Raw genomic sequence first — 18,432 nt, 5'->3', positions numbered from 1 at the left:
GTAACAATTTAAATTGCACTTCAGACTTTTCCGAAAGCGATGAATTTCACAATGATCATTTTGCAACAATCAATTCGATTTCTGACTCTGATTGGAATATTGACTTAAATTTAAATAATACTTACATAAATTTCAAGTTAGATTCAGGTGCCCAAATCAATGCTATACCATCTAAATATCTAAAATTAATAAATATCCATGAAAGTAGTATAGCAATGTATGTTCTAGCTCAAATTTGACCTTGAGATATTAGAAATCGTATGAATATGGGGGCCCTGAGTAGTGGGGCGCGGAGCGCTGGGTCTCCTGAAAGGGGGTTCCATTGTGGGGGTTCAGAGATGTAGTTGTATTTTGGGGCCGTAATAAAAAAAAAGAAAAAGGGGGAAAAAAGAATCTTGAAGTCGACGGGATTCGAACCTAGGATAGTTTTATATAATCCGATTATCAACGCGGCCGCGCCAGCTCGCTAATAAGGAAATTGAATTGTTGGTGATACGTTGATGACGCGATCATGGACTACACGTGCCGCCTGGGAGTACACTGAACCCTGAGATGTCACTGGGGGGTCTGAATGATGTAAAAATATTGGGGGCCCCAGAGTGTCGCCTCCAGAGTATCGCCCCCCAGTTAATTGAGTCCATGAGTTTTAAGTTTTTCATCAGTTCGATTTGAATAAGAATATTGAAAGAAAAAAATAATCAATGTTAATCTCACGGTTCTGTTATCATTGTGGATTGAATTGTTTTCGTGTTTCGACAAGAATATGAGGATGCGGTTCCGAATTGGGAAATTGAAAAATATTTTTCTGCTTCGAAAATGTAAATGTCATAATATCCGATGTTTGTGATGTTCCAAAAGATTATGAGGATGTGGTTCTGAATCAAGAAAATGGAAGATTATATCGATATTATTACGAGATGCTCCTCGTACTGGAACGCTGACGCCAGCTTCGTCTTCGCGGAAAGTGTTAGTGCGAGAAGAAAGTGATGACTCGGATTCTTCCAGAATCCAAGGTTTCCATGTGAAAAGAGACACATTCTAGTTTATTTAGTTCCATTTTAGAATTCATTCTGTTTGTAACTCCTTTCCGCTCTGTCCAATTATAAAGTCATTTAGTTTTTCGAAATTGTGATTTATAATTGAAAGAATAAAATTCTTTTTAAAAACAGAGTTTGCGGATCGAAAATCATAATTATATAATGGGAGATATTGGTTTCTACGACACACTACACCGCATATACGATACAATCACATACCACCGAGTGAAACATTGGCAGAATTTAAACAGGAAGCTGGCATCGTTTTACAACCGAAGAATTTTCTTGTTACAATGCAGGATGAAGAAAACCTGACATATTGTAATTTGTCCTATTCCCGCAATAAAAATAAAGGAAATGGAAGATATTTTTCCTTCTCTGTTATGAAGAAGTTATAAAAACAGATAACATTCGACGTTTTCAATCATTCGACGTTTTCAATCATTCGTCTCAAGTTAGTGCAATAGTGATCTAGGTGAGTAAAATTTTAAATTATTCTAAAATGTTTTTCTATAAATTTTTTTCTTCTCAATTCAAGATATCCAGAAAAATGGATTTCGAAAGAGTAAATACAGCATGTTTTTATTCAGAGAAATCTACAATCAAGCTCCGAGACTTACCACTTGGAGAGAAATTTCGTATTTTAAAGGCGAGCCTGTTGAAAACTCGTTATGGGAAGACCATACTCTTAGAGCTGGAGAAAAATAAAGTCTTCCTACCGAAACGAGCTACCGATACTGTGAAGGAGTGCCTGGATCAATTGAATGAGGGGAAGATCTTTCTAAAATTCACAGGTGTGAAGGATATTGGAACGAAGTATCCTGTATCAAATTTCGAATTCAGTGAAGAATAAAATTGTTAGAAGTCGTCGCCATGGAGGTAAATGATGATTCTATATCAGTTTTTCATAGAGCATTCAGGTATTTAGAAAAAATTAAATCTTTGAAATGTAAGCTCAGATGGATTGTTCTTATAAATAATCACATAAAATTATACAACAAGATGATGAAAAAAACAAATATTCATAGTCATAAATTCAAAATTCAAAATAACATAAATCATTTGAAACGATATAAAACAATTTTACAACGAATGGTTTCATCTAAAAAAGGGGGTAATTTACGGAATAGACGTTCTCGTAGGGTAAAGTGGGAAGATTTTCAATCAACCTTTACTGGTAGAGTCAGAACTGGAGTTATTATAAATCTGAAACATATTGAAATAAATGAGTTTTTCGTAGATGCCATTGTTCTCATTAAAAGAAGATTGAAAAATCTATTGAAAAAACTGAATATGATTAAAATGAATACAACTTTTTGTGGTGAGTTCATAAAAAAATCTGGATATTCTGAAATACTAGATTTCAAATACTTTAAATCAGAAAATTTCATTGTTGATTCTGGTTGCGATCTTGACCGACTTTTATCAGAGCTCATATTAGATAAAATCTTAAAAAAATTAGAAGAATTTCAAGAAAAAGACAGCGGTTACGCACTTCATTCTATTATATCACTTGAAGTTAATATTAATAAATTTGAAATGGGGAATGGTAGCTCATATATTGAGTTGCCCGATGAGATCAAACGTCGAAAGGCTTGTATTAATATCAAAAATTATGATAATGCTTGTTTCGCTTGGAGTATTGTTGCTGGACTTCATCCTAGAGAGAAAAATTGTGATCGTGTGAAATCTTATCCATATTTCAAAAATGTTCTTAGTTGTCAAGATATAAAATTTCCAATGAGCATTAGAGATATTCATAAATTCGAGAAACTTAATAATTTATCAGTGAATATTTTTTCGCTACAATTGAATAAGAATAAATTCGAGGTTGTGCCTACACGTATATCCACACAAATAAATTTCGATAGACATTTCAACTTACTTCTTATTCAGGATAAATACGTTCCTGAAAATAGCGAAATTGATTATGACGATCATGATGATACACCCATTAAATATCATTATGTGCTAATCAAAAATTTATCTCGCCTTGTTTCCTCAAAACTTTCGAAAAATACGAAGAAAAAGTATATTTGTGACCTGTGTTTAAACTATTTCCTCACTGAAAACAATTTAAATGAGCATAAGAAATATTGCATGAAACATGATCCCTCATTGATCAAATTTCCTATTGATTCACATATTGAATTCAAAAATTATGTATACAAACAAAAAGTTCCATATATAATTTATGCGGATTTTGAATCATATTTGAAGAAACATAATTCATCTTCAACTACATTTTCAAAGTCATTTAAGTATCAGGAGCATATACCTATGAGTGTGGGTTATTACTTAAAATGTAATCATGATTCATCTCAATCATTTTATAACAGTTATACTGGTGAAAATTGTATGAAATGGTTCAATGATGAATTAGAGATGATAGCAAATAAATTGAATATTGAAATAAAGAACATAAAACCTATGAAATCATATCCGAAAAATGGAATGTCTGATTTGTGCCATATATGTGAGAGGTCATTTACTGCTGGAGATGAATCTGTAATAGATCATGATCATTTCACGGGTGAAATAAGAGGACAGGCTCATAAGATATGTAATTTACAATATAAAAAATCATTTATGATACCAGTTGTCTTCCACAATTTAAGCGGTTATGACTCTCATTTCTTAATAAGAAATTTTTCTCAATTTGCTAAGATATCAGTGTTACCATTGAATAAAGAAAAGTATATTTCGTTCACAGTTCATCTTGAGGGACATCAAATTAAATATAGGTTTATTGATAGTATTCGATTTATGGAATCATCTCTTGAAAAGTTAGCAACCTACTTGAAACCTGACTCATTCATTAATTTATACTCACATTTTCCAAATTTATCTGCTAAACACTATAAATTGCTTACTAGAAAAGGTATTTATCCCTATGATTACATTGATAGTATTGAAAAATTGACAGAGACTACACTCCCATCTAGAGAAAAATTTTATAATAAATTGAATGATGAAGATATAACTGATGAGGAATATTCACATGCTCAACAAGTCTGGTCAATTTTTGATTGTAAAAATTTATTAGACTATTCCAATTTATATCTTAAAACAGATGTCCTTTTACTAGCTGATATATTTGAACAATTTCGTGTAAGTTGTCATACAACTTATGGATTAGATCCAGCTTGGTATTATACACTCCCGGGGTTTACGTTTGATTGTATGTTGAAATATACATCAATGAAATTACAAATTATCAAGGATATCGATATGATATTATTTATTGAAGAGAGTATAAGAGGTGGAATAAGTCAGTGTTCTAATCGATATGCGAAGGCAAATAATAAGTATATGACTACATTTGATTCTGAAAAGTTATCATCATATATAATTTACTTTGATGTTAATAATCTCTATGGTTGGGCAATGAGTCAGTTTCTTCCATATGATGAATTTGAGTGGACTAACACTAATATTGATGTGATACAAATTCCAGATAATGCTCCAGAAGGGTATTTTTTAGAAGTTGATCTGGAATATCCAAAACACCTACATGATATACATTCAGATTTACCATTTTGTCCGGAAAATCGAGTACCTCCAGGTTCAAAATTACCTAAATTGTTAACAACATTATATGATAAGAAGAAATATATTTTACATTATAGAAATTTGAAACAGGCCTTAGAAAACGGAATGGTTCTCACTAAAATCCATAGGGTATTAAAATTCAAACAATCAGCATGGCTTAAATCTTATATTGATCTCAATACCGAGCTTAGAATGAAGGCTTCGAACGATTTTGAAAAGAATCTTTACAAACTAATGAATAATGCCGTATTTGGTAAGACAATGGAAAACATACGCAAACATAGGATAGTTAAAATAGTGAACAAATGGGAAGGTCGTTATGGCGCCAAAAATCTCATAAGTAGCCCCCATTTTAAGGGAAGAATAATATTTGGGGAAAATTTATTGGCAATTGAAATGAAAAAAGTTAATTTGATCTTTAATAAACCTGTGTATATTGGTTCTGCCGTACTAGATATTTCAAAAACTTGTTTATACGACTTTCATTATAATTATAGTCTCACTAAATTCAACGACTCTTCACTATTATATGTAGATACTGATTCATTAATTTATGAAATTCGAGATCAAGATCCATATCAATTAATAAAACTTGATTGTCTCACCCATTTTGATACTTCAGATTATCCAGATAGCAATATTTATGATATTCCTCGTGTAAATAAAAAGGTTCCAGGGCTCATGAAAGATGAGAACAATGGTGCTATAATGAGCGAGTTTGTTGGATTACGCTCTAAAATGTATTCTTTCAAAATTGATTCAAACAATAATATCACTAAAAAAGCGAAGGGAATTAAAAAGGGGGTAGTTAAGAAAGTTATTTCATTTGATGATTATTTGAATTGTCTATTTGATGGACAAAGTAAAATCATAACTCAAAGAAACATAATATCTGAAAATCATCGGGTTTATTCAATGGAACAAGAAAAAGTGGCTCTATGTAGAACTGATACAAAACGTTTTATAACCGAAAACCATCATTCACTTCCGTGGGGTCACTATAAAATAGTTTAGTTTTTAGAAAATAAGGGTGAGGATAGAATGCTGAAGTATACTATGTCAGCTATAGAGAGGACATTTTCCTTCCAACCTCAATTAACCGACCAGTTCAAAATAAAATTATTGAATCAATACAACGAATTGACTGAACTTCCGGTCAAAGAATGGATGATCGTTGGGAAAACTGTATTATATTTACAAGGGTTAATTCAGACATTAGATGAAATTGAAATATGGATAGTGGGACCTCATCGTCTGGTAATGAGAGAATGGTTCCATGAAAACTCTGAGAGGTGGCATTCTGATGATGATGATAGTCAGGATGAATATTCTGATGATAGCCAGGATTATGATGATGACTCTGAGGAAACGTTTATACCAATATCATACAGTATTTCCATAGACGAAATCTTTATTACAGTAAAAGTCATGTGTTATTCTACATTGTTTGATAATCAGAGAACGGATGGATTCAAGTTATATTTGAGTATATTTGAACGCTTGAGTCGTAATTGTTCATGTCATATAGAGAGGAAAGCGTTAATAATAAAAGAATCTATGTTAATCGATATTTACTTCAGCAAATGTCATACTTATAAAAACGATGATGACAAAACTTATAAAGATTTAATAGTGTATAATCCACCACCCTTGAAATATTTAGCATTAATTAAATTTCTGTTATCAATATATCCACGCTTTCACTACTTGTACTGGAAACTAGAGGTTCCTGACCTTATGTCTGAAAGCTTTCATGATTTTTCTGATAATGATGGTGATGACGACGTGAATTATTTCTGATTATATTTTGAAAAAAAAAAAAAAAAAAAAAAACATTGAAATTAATTCGAAGTTGTTTTATTATAACCCTTTTTACATTGTTTCCATGTCGTAAAGTATTTTATCTTTATATAAAATAAAACATTCGTTCAGTATTACATTCTCAATTGAGGGATTGAGGTTACAAAAATTTTCAATTAATTTTACAATCGACTCAGAACTATTTTTTCTGATATCATTCATGACACATAGAAAATTCCTATAATGAGATGAAAAATTGAGATTCACTAATATGTCAAAACGTTTCTTTATTGAATTTTCATTGATTTCTAGTATCTTAGTCACCTCATCACCGATTAAATATATAAAATTATCATTCCTACATAATTGTATAATTTTGAAACCGTTCACAGTTGTGTTTATTATAGAAATATCATCCACATATCTAATGTCATTTTCTCCATTTAAGTTGAGAATTTCAATGAACATTATCCATTGTAGAATATCGAAGGATATTGATAACTTTCTGTCGTGGAGTAAAGACGCTTCGTTTGTTGATATCTTCACTGATGGCTCGAAATTTCTCAAACTACTCAATCCAAAATCAATGGTATGTTCAATCATCGGGATATTTATATTCAAAATGAACGATTTTTCCACATTCAGTATTAAACTATCATAGTTTATCGGATGAAATTCACTCTTATACATATTGATCACTCGAATTCAAACTCACAATTGAAATTTTTGCTAGGTTTTACAAGCGATTTGATTTATCAATCCAAGAGTCATGTGATTTGAGACTGTTGAGGTGGGGGAATTATTCTATAGCATTTCCTTTTTATTATCATAAAAATACATCATTTCTCTGACATAAGAAGTTTTTGATAAATTCATAATAATACGTTTTTTGTGTAGGTCTTATATTCCCAGCATAATCATCACCCATTAAACCTCCTGATATCCCTTCATCAACCATACTTAGGATCTTCTTGTGGTTCTCATTGTTCTCAGGATCAAATTCGAAATTGATTTCACAATTCTTGAATTCCATCAGCATATGATAAATTGTTATGAAATTCCCACAATATGCTGCTAAGCTAACCATTTCATCCAGAAATGAATTCAATTTTTTATATCCACCCCAAATATTATTTGTGGAATAACATTTTCGAAAATCTGTCATGTCTTTGGATGACCCGTTCAACAGCATCTGAATATTCATTAAATCATAGGATGAAACACTATCAAAATTATTCAAGATTAGCTTCACTTCATTCAATGTCATTTCATCTTTTTTGAAAGATTCTTTAATATCTTCAATAAATGAATCATTATTTTTTTTGTGTTGAAACACTTGACTTATTATAGTCTGTGGTGCTCCAAATAACACCAGTTCACGAAAAATTGTTGTTGGTGTAAATAATCCCAGATCATTCAAAACTTTTGAGAATTTTTCACTATCATGATATAACAGAGCAAGATGTAGTTCTTGACAGAGATAACTATAAAACCTTTTAGATTTATTGAAATCATACACGTCCATTTTAACAGTTTTGACGTTCTAGTACTGATCGAAGTCGTTTAAAAAATCATATTCATATATCATCATCCCCACTCCATCTAATTGGTGTTACTGATAATGATTTGATTTGTTATGATCATACTCAAAAGATTTTTCAATTGCTTCAGTAATCCGTCTGACTGACATGGTATTTTCAGAAGTGTCTCCATTTCAAATTTATATGATCCAGTTGCTCTGTTTAGAAATTCATTGAATTCATATATCATATTATCTTTAATGAAAATAGATCGTTCCATCGATATATCTGAATACTGATGAAAAATTGTTGGGAATATTTCACTAATATATTTCATGGATTTCCTTGATAAATTGCATTCATCAATTTCAGCACAATAAAAATTATTATAAAAGATATATGTTTTACCTTTATAGGTATTCAATACCCCATGAACTATCACACTACGTGGGAGACCCATCCAATTATATTCATGACTTTGTATCACCCCAAAACTGCTCGAATCAATTCTATAAAACTCATTATGATGGAATAGTCCGATTTCATTATTCGGTCTCTGATAAATATGGATGGAATCCTTTTTGAAATCTATATTACCTAGGGGTATATACTCTATAGCTCTCTATGGAGGATGTATAATCTTATCTTCGAGTGAACTGTAGATCTTCCGTAAAGTCTAATATTTGTGGTTTTATTCTTTGATTATGAAAGTGACATTGATATTTTCAATTGAGGTATTCTTCAACAAAATCTATTTTTTATTTATTTTTATTTTTTAAGTTTTCTATTTTATTTTCATAATTCATACATGATAGACATAATGATAATGAAATAACTGAAAATTAATTTGTATCAATACATTCCACAAGATGAATATAGCGTGGTTTACATTTTAAATTTTTAAATCTATTAACATTTTTAAAAACATTCGTCATCCATTTATCCAAATTTATTTTAACAGCTTCTGGGTTATCCATTGTTGCGTTCATTATACTCGAGATGCCTACTAACTAATGTAACTTTCGGTAGGAACATACACACCCATCGATATAGATCATCGCAATTACTAAGAGTGCACATACATTGATCGAGTATGTGACTCATACACTTTGGAGGTTTCTTCTCGAATTTTGGTGGGGTCCATCCGTGCTCTTCCACATTGAGTACTTGCACTTCTCTTCCTATCATTATGTTTTTAAAAAAATCATGCTTCTGATGTCCATTCACGTAAATGACATCTCCACTTTGTAAAATACTCTTTAAAATCTCTGGTAACTTTCCATATTCGATGTATCCGGAGGTATATCTTAACCCATGGAGTTTTTTCTCAAGAAATTTAACAGTTCTCTTATCTTTGTCACTTAGAGATGAAAATTCTTTTGGAGGCATCATAATGAAATGAGATATTTTATCCCCCAATACAAATGATAATTCCTTAACATAGAATTCTCCATCTATCGAAAACCCTTGAATATCACATATGATTATACGCATTTTTCTTAGAAATTAGTAATTTTTTTAATTTCTTCTGTTAGAGGTTTAAATTCTATAATGCAGTCATGTACTATAATACATAAAACTCTTGTATTATTTGGAAATCCCTTCGAGGACTCTATTTCTAGTTTCACATCAATTGTTGTAGCTTTGAACGTCTGATCTCTTCTGGAACAGTCCAGTACAAAAACAGGCTTTTCTTTGAATTCGCTGAAGGTCAGGAGTGGGGATTTCTTGAAAATTCCATAACTCTGAGCAAATTGAGTGTAATTCTGATAAGCTTCAGCATATTCATTCTTATCGAAATTCAAACGTAAATTTTCTTGCGGAATGATGTCCGAATTCAATAATGCTCGAATATCTGTTATATTTATATGATTGAATTCAGTTATGTCCTCAGAACTTTTATTTTTCTTATCAGTTTGAAACCCACAAATTATGAATCTTGGACACTCGATTTCTGTAGATGTTTTAACAGCCCAAATCTCCTTATTACCCCCATGTGGTAATGATGGTAATTCATGAATCTCCCACTTCCTGAATGGCATTAATATAGGTTTATTAGACCTTATAGCATTCAATAAATCCATCTTGATAATATCATTCGGATAAATATGTTTCACCTTCAATTCCATACTATCAATGGTGATTTTTGCTTCTGTATGATCCTTAGGATCCGACGATGTTATTTTTATCGCATTATGATCATTTTGTGCTCTGAAGAATCGGAACGTTTGCTTACCACACATAGCCATTTGGTAATCTTTGAAAAAGTTGAATAAATGGTAGACTGGTATTCTGAATATAAAACTTCCATCTGTGTTCACAGTTGGTGTTTTCGGGTAGTTCCATCCTCCCGTTTCGAGTAGTTTTGAATCATCCTCCTCATAAATTAGGTATCCTCGCATTGTTGATATAATACCTGGATCTCGAACATTCTCTATCTCCATACCGCAGAGTTCATAAATAATTGAATCGAAGAGAAATGCTCCAGCATTTTGAACTAGTTTAACATCTCCATTGCCTTTTGTTTTCTGTACTTTTCCTTTGATAATGATAGCAGCATCATGCATCAAAAGCCAACAGTCTGTTCGATTTATCGTGATTTCAATGACATCGGAATGATTGAAGGATTTAACGAATGGCAAATAGGTTCGACTTTCGATTTTTACTATAGATTCATCGGTGTTTACGGGTTGATAGAGGTTGAAAACGTGATTGGACAACATGACCAATTGATTGTAGGAAAATCCAATTTTCGTGAGAAAGATGTTTGTGTGGTTTTGATAGTTGTTGTTTATCAACTGATTGATTGTAGTATGTAGTTTGATATTTATATGGAACGACTAAGAGCATCGTTTCAATTGTAATCTCAAAATTATCTCCTCGCCTTGAAAGTTCACCAATTCACCGTCTTGATCAAGAACTTTCACTGTGATATTATGTATTCGATGTGTTGTTACAGGTAAGTATACCACCTTGTTGGGGATCTCGTTCACTCCGTAACCAGGATCACTATTAATCGCAAATTCATAAAGTGAATGAGATGGGAGTTCATTGATAAATGAACCCTCTATCAAGTTGCAATCAATATTTATTGTTCGAACTTTGATGATATCCACTGGTAAATCTGACTCATGAACTTGTCCTGCCTTGAGAAGCCTAGATGAAAATCCTAATAGGGCACCAATAGAGTCCTCCGGTCGAAAGTCAATTTCATATTTTTCATGAAATATTTCACACTTTAAAGTATTATTATTAGGTCTCAAGAAGAATAATGGAGATTCCTCTTTATTTCCAGTTTCTAGTTCGAGTTTTCTTTTAATGAATTCCTCCATATCTGATATCTCATAAGTTCCAATTGGAAAGGTCAAGACTTTATCTTCACCATCCACGGAATAATATAATTTATTATATTTTTCAACATTCGGGATAGTGTTGTATGTATAGAATCCTATCAAAGCCAAACCATAGTTGAAATTACTGTTCAGCTCTATGGGAACAGCAAAATCAATCGATAAAATTGATGATCGATTTTTGAGTGTGAACAACATCGACATGATTGATATACTGTGAAAAATCTCTTCAATCATATTAATTTATTGAATTAGAAATCTCAAACATAAATGACCACAATTGGATGTATTGAATTGTTGATAAGTATCTCTATTGTACTTCACTTTGCAGGATTTTAAATAATGAATTAGTTCCTTGGGAGGTTTGAGATTTCCGAAACTATCAAAATATTCAACTTCATTACCATACTTTTTATATGCCACCCAATGCGTTCCAGGACCCTCAACTGAATCTAAATTGAGAATTGCACATTCATTCTTCTTTGGGAATTTTGGTAATGTATTTCTCATGAAAACACCTCGGAAATGTTTTATTTTCATTTCTCTCGCAAAAGATTCGATTTCATAATCATAAAGGGCACGTTTGGGTAGCTTATCTAGTTTTTTGACTGTTTTCTAATATATAAACCAAATCCACGTTTGGATTTTCTTATGAAAAGTCCATGTCCTATGGACTCCATCGCTTTGTTGTGTCGCTGATCTTCTTCCAGTTTTTTCTTAGCATTATTAGCATCAATTACCGTTTTGGCAACAGCGCTAGCTCCACCTAACATGGTTCCTAATGCTGACAGTCCTGCGAATATGGGTATGAGTGGTAGAATTCCACCGGATTTTGATTCGAATGGTATGATTCGGGGAATTTTAATATTTTTCTTTCCACCTGCTTTCTTAATTGCAGTTCGAGCTGTTTTGAGGGCGATCAACGTTGATTTTCTCAAATCATCGCCCCCTGATTTCTTTAAAATTTTATGAGTTGGTTTCAAGACAAAACTTCTGAAAGATTTTTGTCTATTCCGAAGACCCATACCCATCTTTCGTTTCATTTTCATTGCTCCGGTGACTAGCAAGGCAGCACTTTTCTCCTTAAATGTGCCGTCTTTGGACTTCACTCGTTCCCAAGCTTTGTCTTCTAATATTTTATCAGCAATATGTCTATCAGACAATTCCGTATGTTTGGAATAAGCTATATCGTGTTCCTTACAAGCTTCATCAAGTTTATTTATACCCGGATCGTTTCTAGCAAGACGTTCTGAAAGTCTTGTTCCAGGGCCACAATAATGATATCCAGGCAAATGTAACTCGAAAGGTAATTTATTAATTATTGAATTCACTAAACCTCCACCTCCGAATGATAACATAATAATGACAATATTACATAATGAATTCAATATTTATAGTCCTATATATTCATCATCTATATGGATTTCTGCTTAGTAATGGGGAAAATACGAATTGAACAACATCAAACGGTGCTCCCAGTTGTTAATTTGGATTATCTGGATGATAATTATGAATTTGAAAAAAGGAGAAAACATGGTGATCTCTTTCCAAACAGTTGTAGATTCATATTTGCTGGTCCAAGTGGTTGTGGAAAGTCAAATGCGTTATTGAGTTTAATTTTCGATTTAAATGGTTTGAATTTTGAAAATGTCTATATTTACTCAAAAAGTCTCTACCAGCCGAAATACCAGATTTTAGAACATATTTTAAATAAAGTGCCTGGAGTGGGGTATTTCCCATTTAAGGAGAATGCTGAAATTGACGAACCAAACGATGCGAAAGCAAATTCTATTTTTATTTTTGACGATGTCTTAGGTGAAAATCAAGATAAGATTAAATCATACTATGCTATGGGTAGACATAAATCGATAGATGTAGCATTTTTATGTCAGACATATGTTGCAGCCAAAAAACACATAATAAGAGATAATGCGAATATATTGGTCATATTCAAACAAGATGATGTAAATCTTAAACATATATTCAATGAACATGTGTCACCGGATATGACATATGATGAATTTAAAAAAATTTGTGGAATCTGTTGGAATGACAATTTTGGATTTTTGGTAATTGTTAAAGACTTTGATTTGAACAATGGTCGTTATCGATTGGGGTCCGATAAATATATAGCACTAGATGATTAATATTTATTCGTATGCGATGCATTCCAACATGAAGATCAAATCAGCTCGGAATAGGAAAATTATTATTCAACAACTCATTCAGAATATTAAGAAAAAACATGCTGGACTTAAACTTGGAAAAATTGAGGGTGATGAAACTTTGGAAAGGCTATATACTCCAATAACAAAACAACTCAAGCGTATAGAAGATGAACTTGGTAAAAAGTCTGTTAACCAGAATACTACTGATTTGAAGAATCTGCAAGTACTAGAGAAGATTTCAGAACCACAATTTTCTTCAACACCAGATAATAGAGTTTTTCCTCGTAAAAGAACTCAGGAGATATCTTTTCAACCATATAAGAGAATGAGTACCATTATGAAGCCATCACATTTCCGTTCACCCGAAGAAGAAGAAGAAGAGAAAGTCAATAAGATTGAAACGCATGACGAAGAAGAAGAAGAAGTGCCCTCGCCATTTACACCAAAATTGAAATTCAATAAACCTCAAAAAACTGGTTTGAAACGTCAACTAGTGAATTTTTTACCTACAAAAGAAATTGTTACATCAAAAAATGATGATGATGGTGATGATGATAAAGACCATGGAGGAAATGATTCAGTTTTTATCGATGGAGATAATAATGAATCTGAACAGTTTCTAAATGAATTGAGCAATTTCAATAATGCCGAAACTTATTTGGAACAATATCCAGAAAGGGTCAGAGATTATGTTTATTCGGCGTTAACACAACGTGATAATTATGATCATGCTTACGGACCTAAATATAATCATAAACTTTCAAAATGGACCTTAGGTAAAACAACTGTAGACTTTCATCAGAAAACTGGCGACTTACTAATTGGTAATGAAAGGTTTAGTGGTACAGATGGGCTTTATAATTTGCTCTTTAAAAAAGAGCCACAAGAGTATAATAAATCTGATTTAGAAAATTATCGGAAAATACTGAAAATGACTAATGTTCATAGGAGAAAATTCGATTCTAATAATCCTGTTAAAGCGAATAAAGGATTTAAATATCGTGAAATCATAAAACCATCAACTGGACATGGATTAATGTCATTCACCGAAAAACCTATTGAGTATATTTATTGGAATGATGTAAACGAAATTGTTAGTAGACTTCGGTTACTATATGCGTGCAAAATTGCCGGAAATACATCTGTTGATAATGAAATAGAGTCAATAGTCGAGGAGCTTCGAAAAGAAAAAGTTATATATTGAATTGCATTGAGAGCAAAGTGATAAATTCAATATGTCTCTCGATAAGTTCGGACGTTCTTCTCATAGAAGTAAATTAAGAAATATTCAATCAACTATCCCTATCTTTCTGCGAACCGCAGATGGTGACTTTGATTTCGGTAACCGCAAATTATGTAATGTTGGTAAACCTCTTGCCGATTCCGATAGCGCTAATAAGGAATATGTAGATATTCAATTCGATACAATACATAATCAAATCAAATTAAATACCGCAGAATTCGGAAAGTTAGGACTGATTTTTCATCAATTTAAGGGTGAAGTTAATAATAGATTAGTTAATTTTGACATTAAACAACAGACATCTGATGAAAATCTTAAAGAGAGGTTTGAGTATTTCGAACAAGAATTAAGGCGAAGCAATCAAACATTGTCTTCACTTTCGCACGAATACTATCAGAAACTAGAACTTGATGTATATTTGAAGTCCCAGGAAGATAAATTAAACGCATTTCAAGATAAGGTTATAGAAGCATTAAATAAATTAAATAATAAAATCAAACAATTAGATGAAAAATTTACCCTTCATGTATACGAAGGAGAAAATACAAGTGGTTCGAGAACTGCACAAACCAATTCGCAAAAACTTCCCTCGCAGAAGAACAATAATTAAAGGATTAAATGACCTATGGCAAGCTGATTTAGCGCAAATGGATCTTTACGCGAAGGAGAATAAAAATTTTAAATATATTTTAGTAGTTATAGATTGTTTTAGTAAATTTGTTCGAGTGAGAGCGCTTAAAACAAAAACCGGTGTGAAAGTATCGAACGCTTTCAAGAAAATTTTGCTAGATAGCAGAGTTAAACCGAAAAATCTTCAAACAGATCAAGGAAAGGAATTTTTTAATGTAAATTTTCAATCTCTGATGAAGGAAAATGATATAATACATTACTGCACCTATTCCAAAACCAAAGCTTCTATAGCAGAAAGAGTTATAAGAACTATTAAGGAAAAACTGTTTAAATACTTCAGTTTACATGGAACATACAAATGGATCGACAGCATATCCAGTATTGTTAATGAATATAATCAGACGAAACATCGTACTATTGGAATGAAACCATGTGATGTTAATAAAAATAATGAGCAGAGTTTATTGAATACTAGATACAACCATATTAAGGTCGCTGGAAAGGGAAAATTTAAGGTTAATGATATGGTGAGAATCAGCAAAGTCAAACATATATTCTCGAAAGGTTACACACCCAACTGGACCACAGAGATTTTTAAAATAAAAAAAGTTCAAATAACCAATCCTGTAACATATCTTCTTGAGGATTCCAGTAGTCGTCCGATAGGGGGCGCTTTTTATGAGTTCGAATTACAGAAAGTAAAATATTCAGATGTATTTCTAGTGGAAAAAGTTCTTCGTAGAAAAGGAAAGAAAGTCTTAGTTCGTTGGTTGGGCTTAGACAAGTCGCATGACTCTTGGATTGATTCAACGAACGTACTTTAGAATTGAGGTATCATTGTCCTACCACCTGAAATGGATAGACTAGATGAGCACCTCAAGAATATTCAGAATCTGAAGAAACAAATTCAAGTCTATGAAACTAAGCAGAAGATGATTAAAAGTTTTGAAAAAATGATGATTTCCGATCAGAAGTCGAAGAAGTTCCATGGAATATGCCATCATTAACCTTTTTCATATTATAATTATATTCAGTTGAAATGAAATACATTTGTAGTTATAGAACAATAAAAAAATTGAATTACCTAGATAGTTTTATTTATCACAAATATAATATATTCAATCCAGACCTTCAGGACTCAATTAACTGGGGGGCGATACTCTGGAGGCGACACTCTGGGGCCCCCAATATTTTTACATCATTCAGACCCCCCAGTGACATCTCAGGGTTCAGTGTACTCCCAGGCGGCACGTGTAGTCCATGATCGCGTCATCAACGTATCACCAACAATTCAATTTCCTTATTAGCGAGCTGGCGCGGCCGCGTTGATAATCGGATTATATAAAACTATCCTAGGTTCGAATCCCGTCGACTTCAAGATTCTTTTTTCCCCCTTTTTCTTTTTTTTTATTACGGCCCCAAAATACAACTACATCTCTGAATCCCCACAATGGAACCCCCTTTCAGGAGACCCAGCGCTCCGCGCCCCACTACTCAGGGGCCCCATATTCATACGATTTCTAATATCTCAAGGTCAAATTTGAGCTAGAACATACATTGCTATACTACTCATGAAGATAACTTACTACCGAGCAATTTGAAAGTATCCACTTACACAGGCTCACGTATAGATATTCTAGGGAAATGTAAGGTACTATGTGAATATAAAAATTTTAAGGATTATATTACACTTTATGTTGTTGAAAATGAAAATGCGCCTGCTATTTTTGGCAAAAAAGAATGCGAACGCTTGGGTGTATTGGAATTTATTGGCTCGGTTGAATCGAATAACAAAGAAAAGAAATGCAAAAGTAAACCACGCAGTGATCATAACTTAAATACATCAAATTTAAATGAAATACTTGATGAATTCAAAGACGTTTTTGAAGGGTTAGGAACATTAAAATGTCAAAGTTACCATGTAAATACTGACCCCAATGCAAAACCAACAATTAATCCACCCAGAAAAGTTCCCTTTGCGTTACATAATAAGTTGAAATCTCTTTTAGGAACCCTAGAGAAAAAACAAATTATTTGTAGGGTAAATGAACCAACAGAATGGGTAAACAGTCTTGTGCTGGTTCATAAACCAAATGGTGATATTCGGATTTGTATAGATCCCAAAAAACTAAATGGAAAATAATACCAGAGAACTATCCTTTAACTTCGGTAGACGAAATTCTTTCAAAGCTGGCTGGTGCTAAATACTTTTCGAAATTAGATGCCAGTCAAGCATTTTGGCAAATACCACTAGATATGGAAAGTTCATACAAATGCACTTTTAATACACCTTTTGGTCGTTTCAGATTTTTGCGCTTGCCCTACGGCATTAAGCCAGCATCTGAAGTATTTCAAAAAATCATTCGTCAACATTTTGATGATATTGAGGGCATGGCGTCATATGTAGATGATTGTCTAATATAGGGGAAAGACGAAAATGAACATAACAAAAGGCTCTCTGAAGTATTAGAGAGAACGAGTCAGATAAATCTCAAGTTAAATTTTTCTAAATGCGAGTTTGGCGTTACAACACTAAAATTCATGGGTCATATTATTTCGAGAAATGGTATTGAACCTGACGAGGAAAAGATATTAGCTATAAAAAATTTCAAAACACCGGAAAACAAAAAGGATGTTGAAAGATTTCTTGGAATAATCACATATGTATCCAAATTTGTAAAAAACATGTCGTTTGAAACCGAAAATATGCGAAAACTTCTAAAAAAAGACATATTATGGCACTGGGATCAACCCCAACAAGATACATTCAATCGTCTAAAAACAATTTTAACAAAAAGTCCCGTACTACAATTTTTCGATGATAAAAAACCAATAACTTTATCAGTAGATTCCTCACAAAAAGCAATAGGGGGGGTATTACTTCAGTGTAATTTACCAGTTTATTACATTTCAAAATCTCTATCAGAAAATCAACAAAATTGGGCACAAATTGAGAAAGAAATGTACGCAATTACATATTCATGTTTGCGATTTCATCAATATATCGATGGTCGAGACATAACAATAGGAACTGATCATAAGCCCTTGGTATCAATTATGAAAAAACCATTAAATTCATGTCCTTTACGTTTACAACGCATGTTGATTCAATTATAACCCTATAGCATAAAT

The 18,432-nt window shown here is 32.4% G+C and overlaps 3 protein-coding genes across 5 annotated transcripts; 1 reads left to right on the top strand and 2 right to left on the bottom strand.

The window, feature by feature from the left end:
• The first annotated feature begins 1,201 nt into the window (after positions 1–1,201).
• LOC123317587 lies at positions 1,202–6,389 on the top strand. Of its 3 annotated transcripts, none has more exons than XM_044904179.1 (3): positions 1,202–1,512; positions 1,628–1,916; positions 5,604–6,389. In XM_044904179.1, the coding sequence occupies exons 2-3, from the start codon at positions 1,911–1,913 to the stop codon at positions 6,387–6,389; spliced, it is 792 nt and encodes a 263-aa protein (XP_044760114.1). In that variant the 5' UTR covers positions 1,202–1,512; positions 1,628–1,910. The 3 variants fall into 3 exon arrangements, 2 of the variants coding, with proteins under 2 accessions (XP_044760114.1, XP_044760113.1); XM_044904178.1 differs by having other exon boundaries at positions 1,576–1,916; XR_006538186.1 differs by having other exon boundaries at positions 1,576–1,916; positions 5,611–6,389.
• Positions 6,390–9,408: 3,019 nt separating this feature from the next.
• LOC123317763 lies at positions 9,409–10,632 on the bottom strand. Its single transcript, XM_044904373.1, has one exon. It carries the CDS (start codon positions 10,630–10,632, stop codon positions 9,409–9,411), a length of 1,224 nt encoding a protein of 407 aa, XP_044760308.1.
• Positions 10,633–11,691: 1,059 nt separating this feature from the next.
• On the bottom strand, positions 11,692–12,739 carry LOC123317552. The gene has a single exon (XM_044904136.1). The coding sequence runs from the start codon at positions 12,615–12,617 to the stop codon at positions 11,856–11,858; it is 762 nt and encodes a 253-aa protein (XP_044760071.1). The 5' UTR covers positions 12,618–12,739; the 3' UTR covers positions 11,692–11,855.
• Positions 12,740–18,432: the final 5,693 nt, after the last annotated feature.

The sequence above is a fragment of the Coccinella septempunctata genome, chromosome 7 (assembly GCF_907165205.1).
Source record: "Coccinella septempunctata chromosome 7, icCocSept1.1, whole genome shotgun sequence".
Taxonomy (NCBI): Eukaryota; Metazoa; Arthropoda; class Insecta; order Coleoptera; family Coccinellidae; genus Coccinella; species Coccinella septempunctata.
Note: the sequence above shows the minus strand (reverse complement) of the source record. Positions and strands in the feature narration are given on the sequence as shown.

What these genes read in the sequence shown, in the direction of transcription:
- LOC123317552 (XM_044904136.1), bottom strand. Translation starts at nt 12,617, where the DNA reads ATGTTATCATTCGGAGGTGGAGGTTTAGTGAATTCAATAATTAATAAA.
- LOC123317763 (XM_044904373.1), bottom strand. Translation starts at nt 10,632, where the DNA reads ATGTTGTCCAATCACGTTTTCAACCTCTATCAACCCGTAAACACCGAT.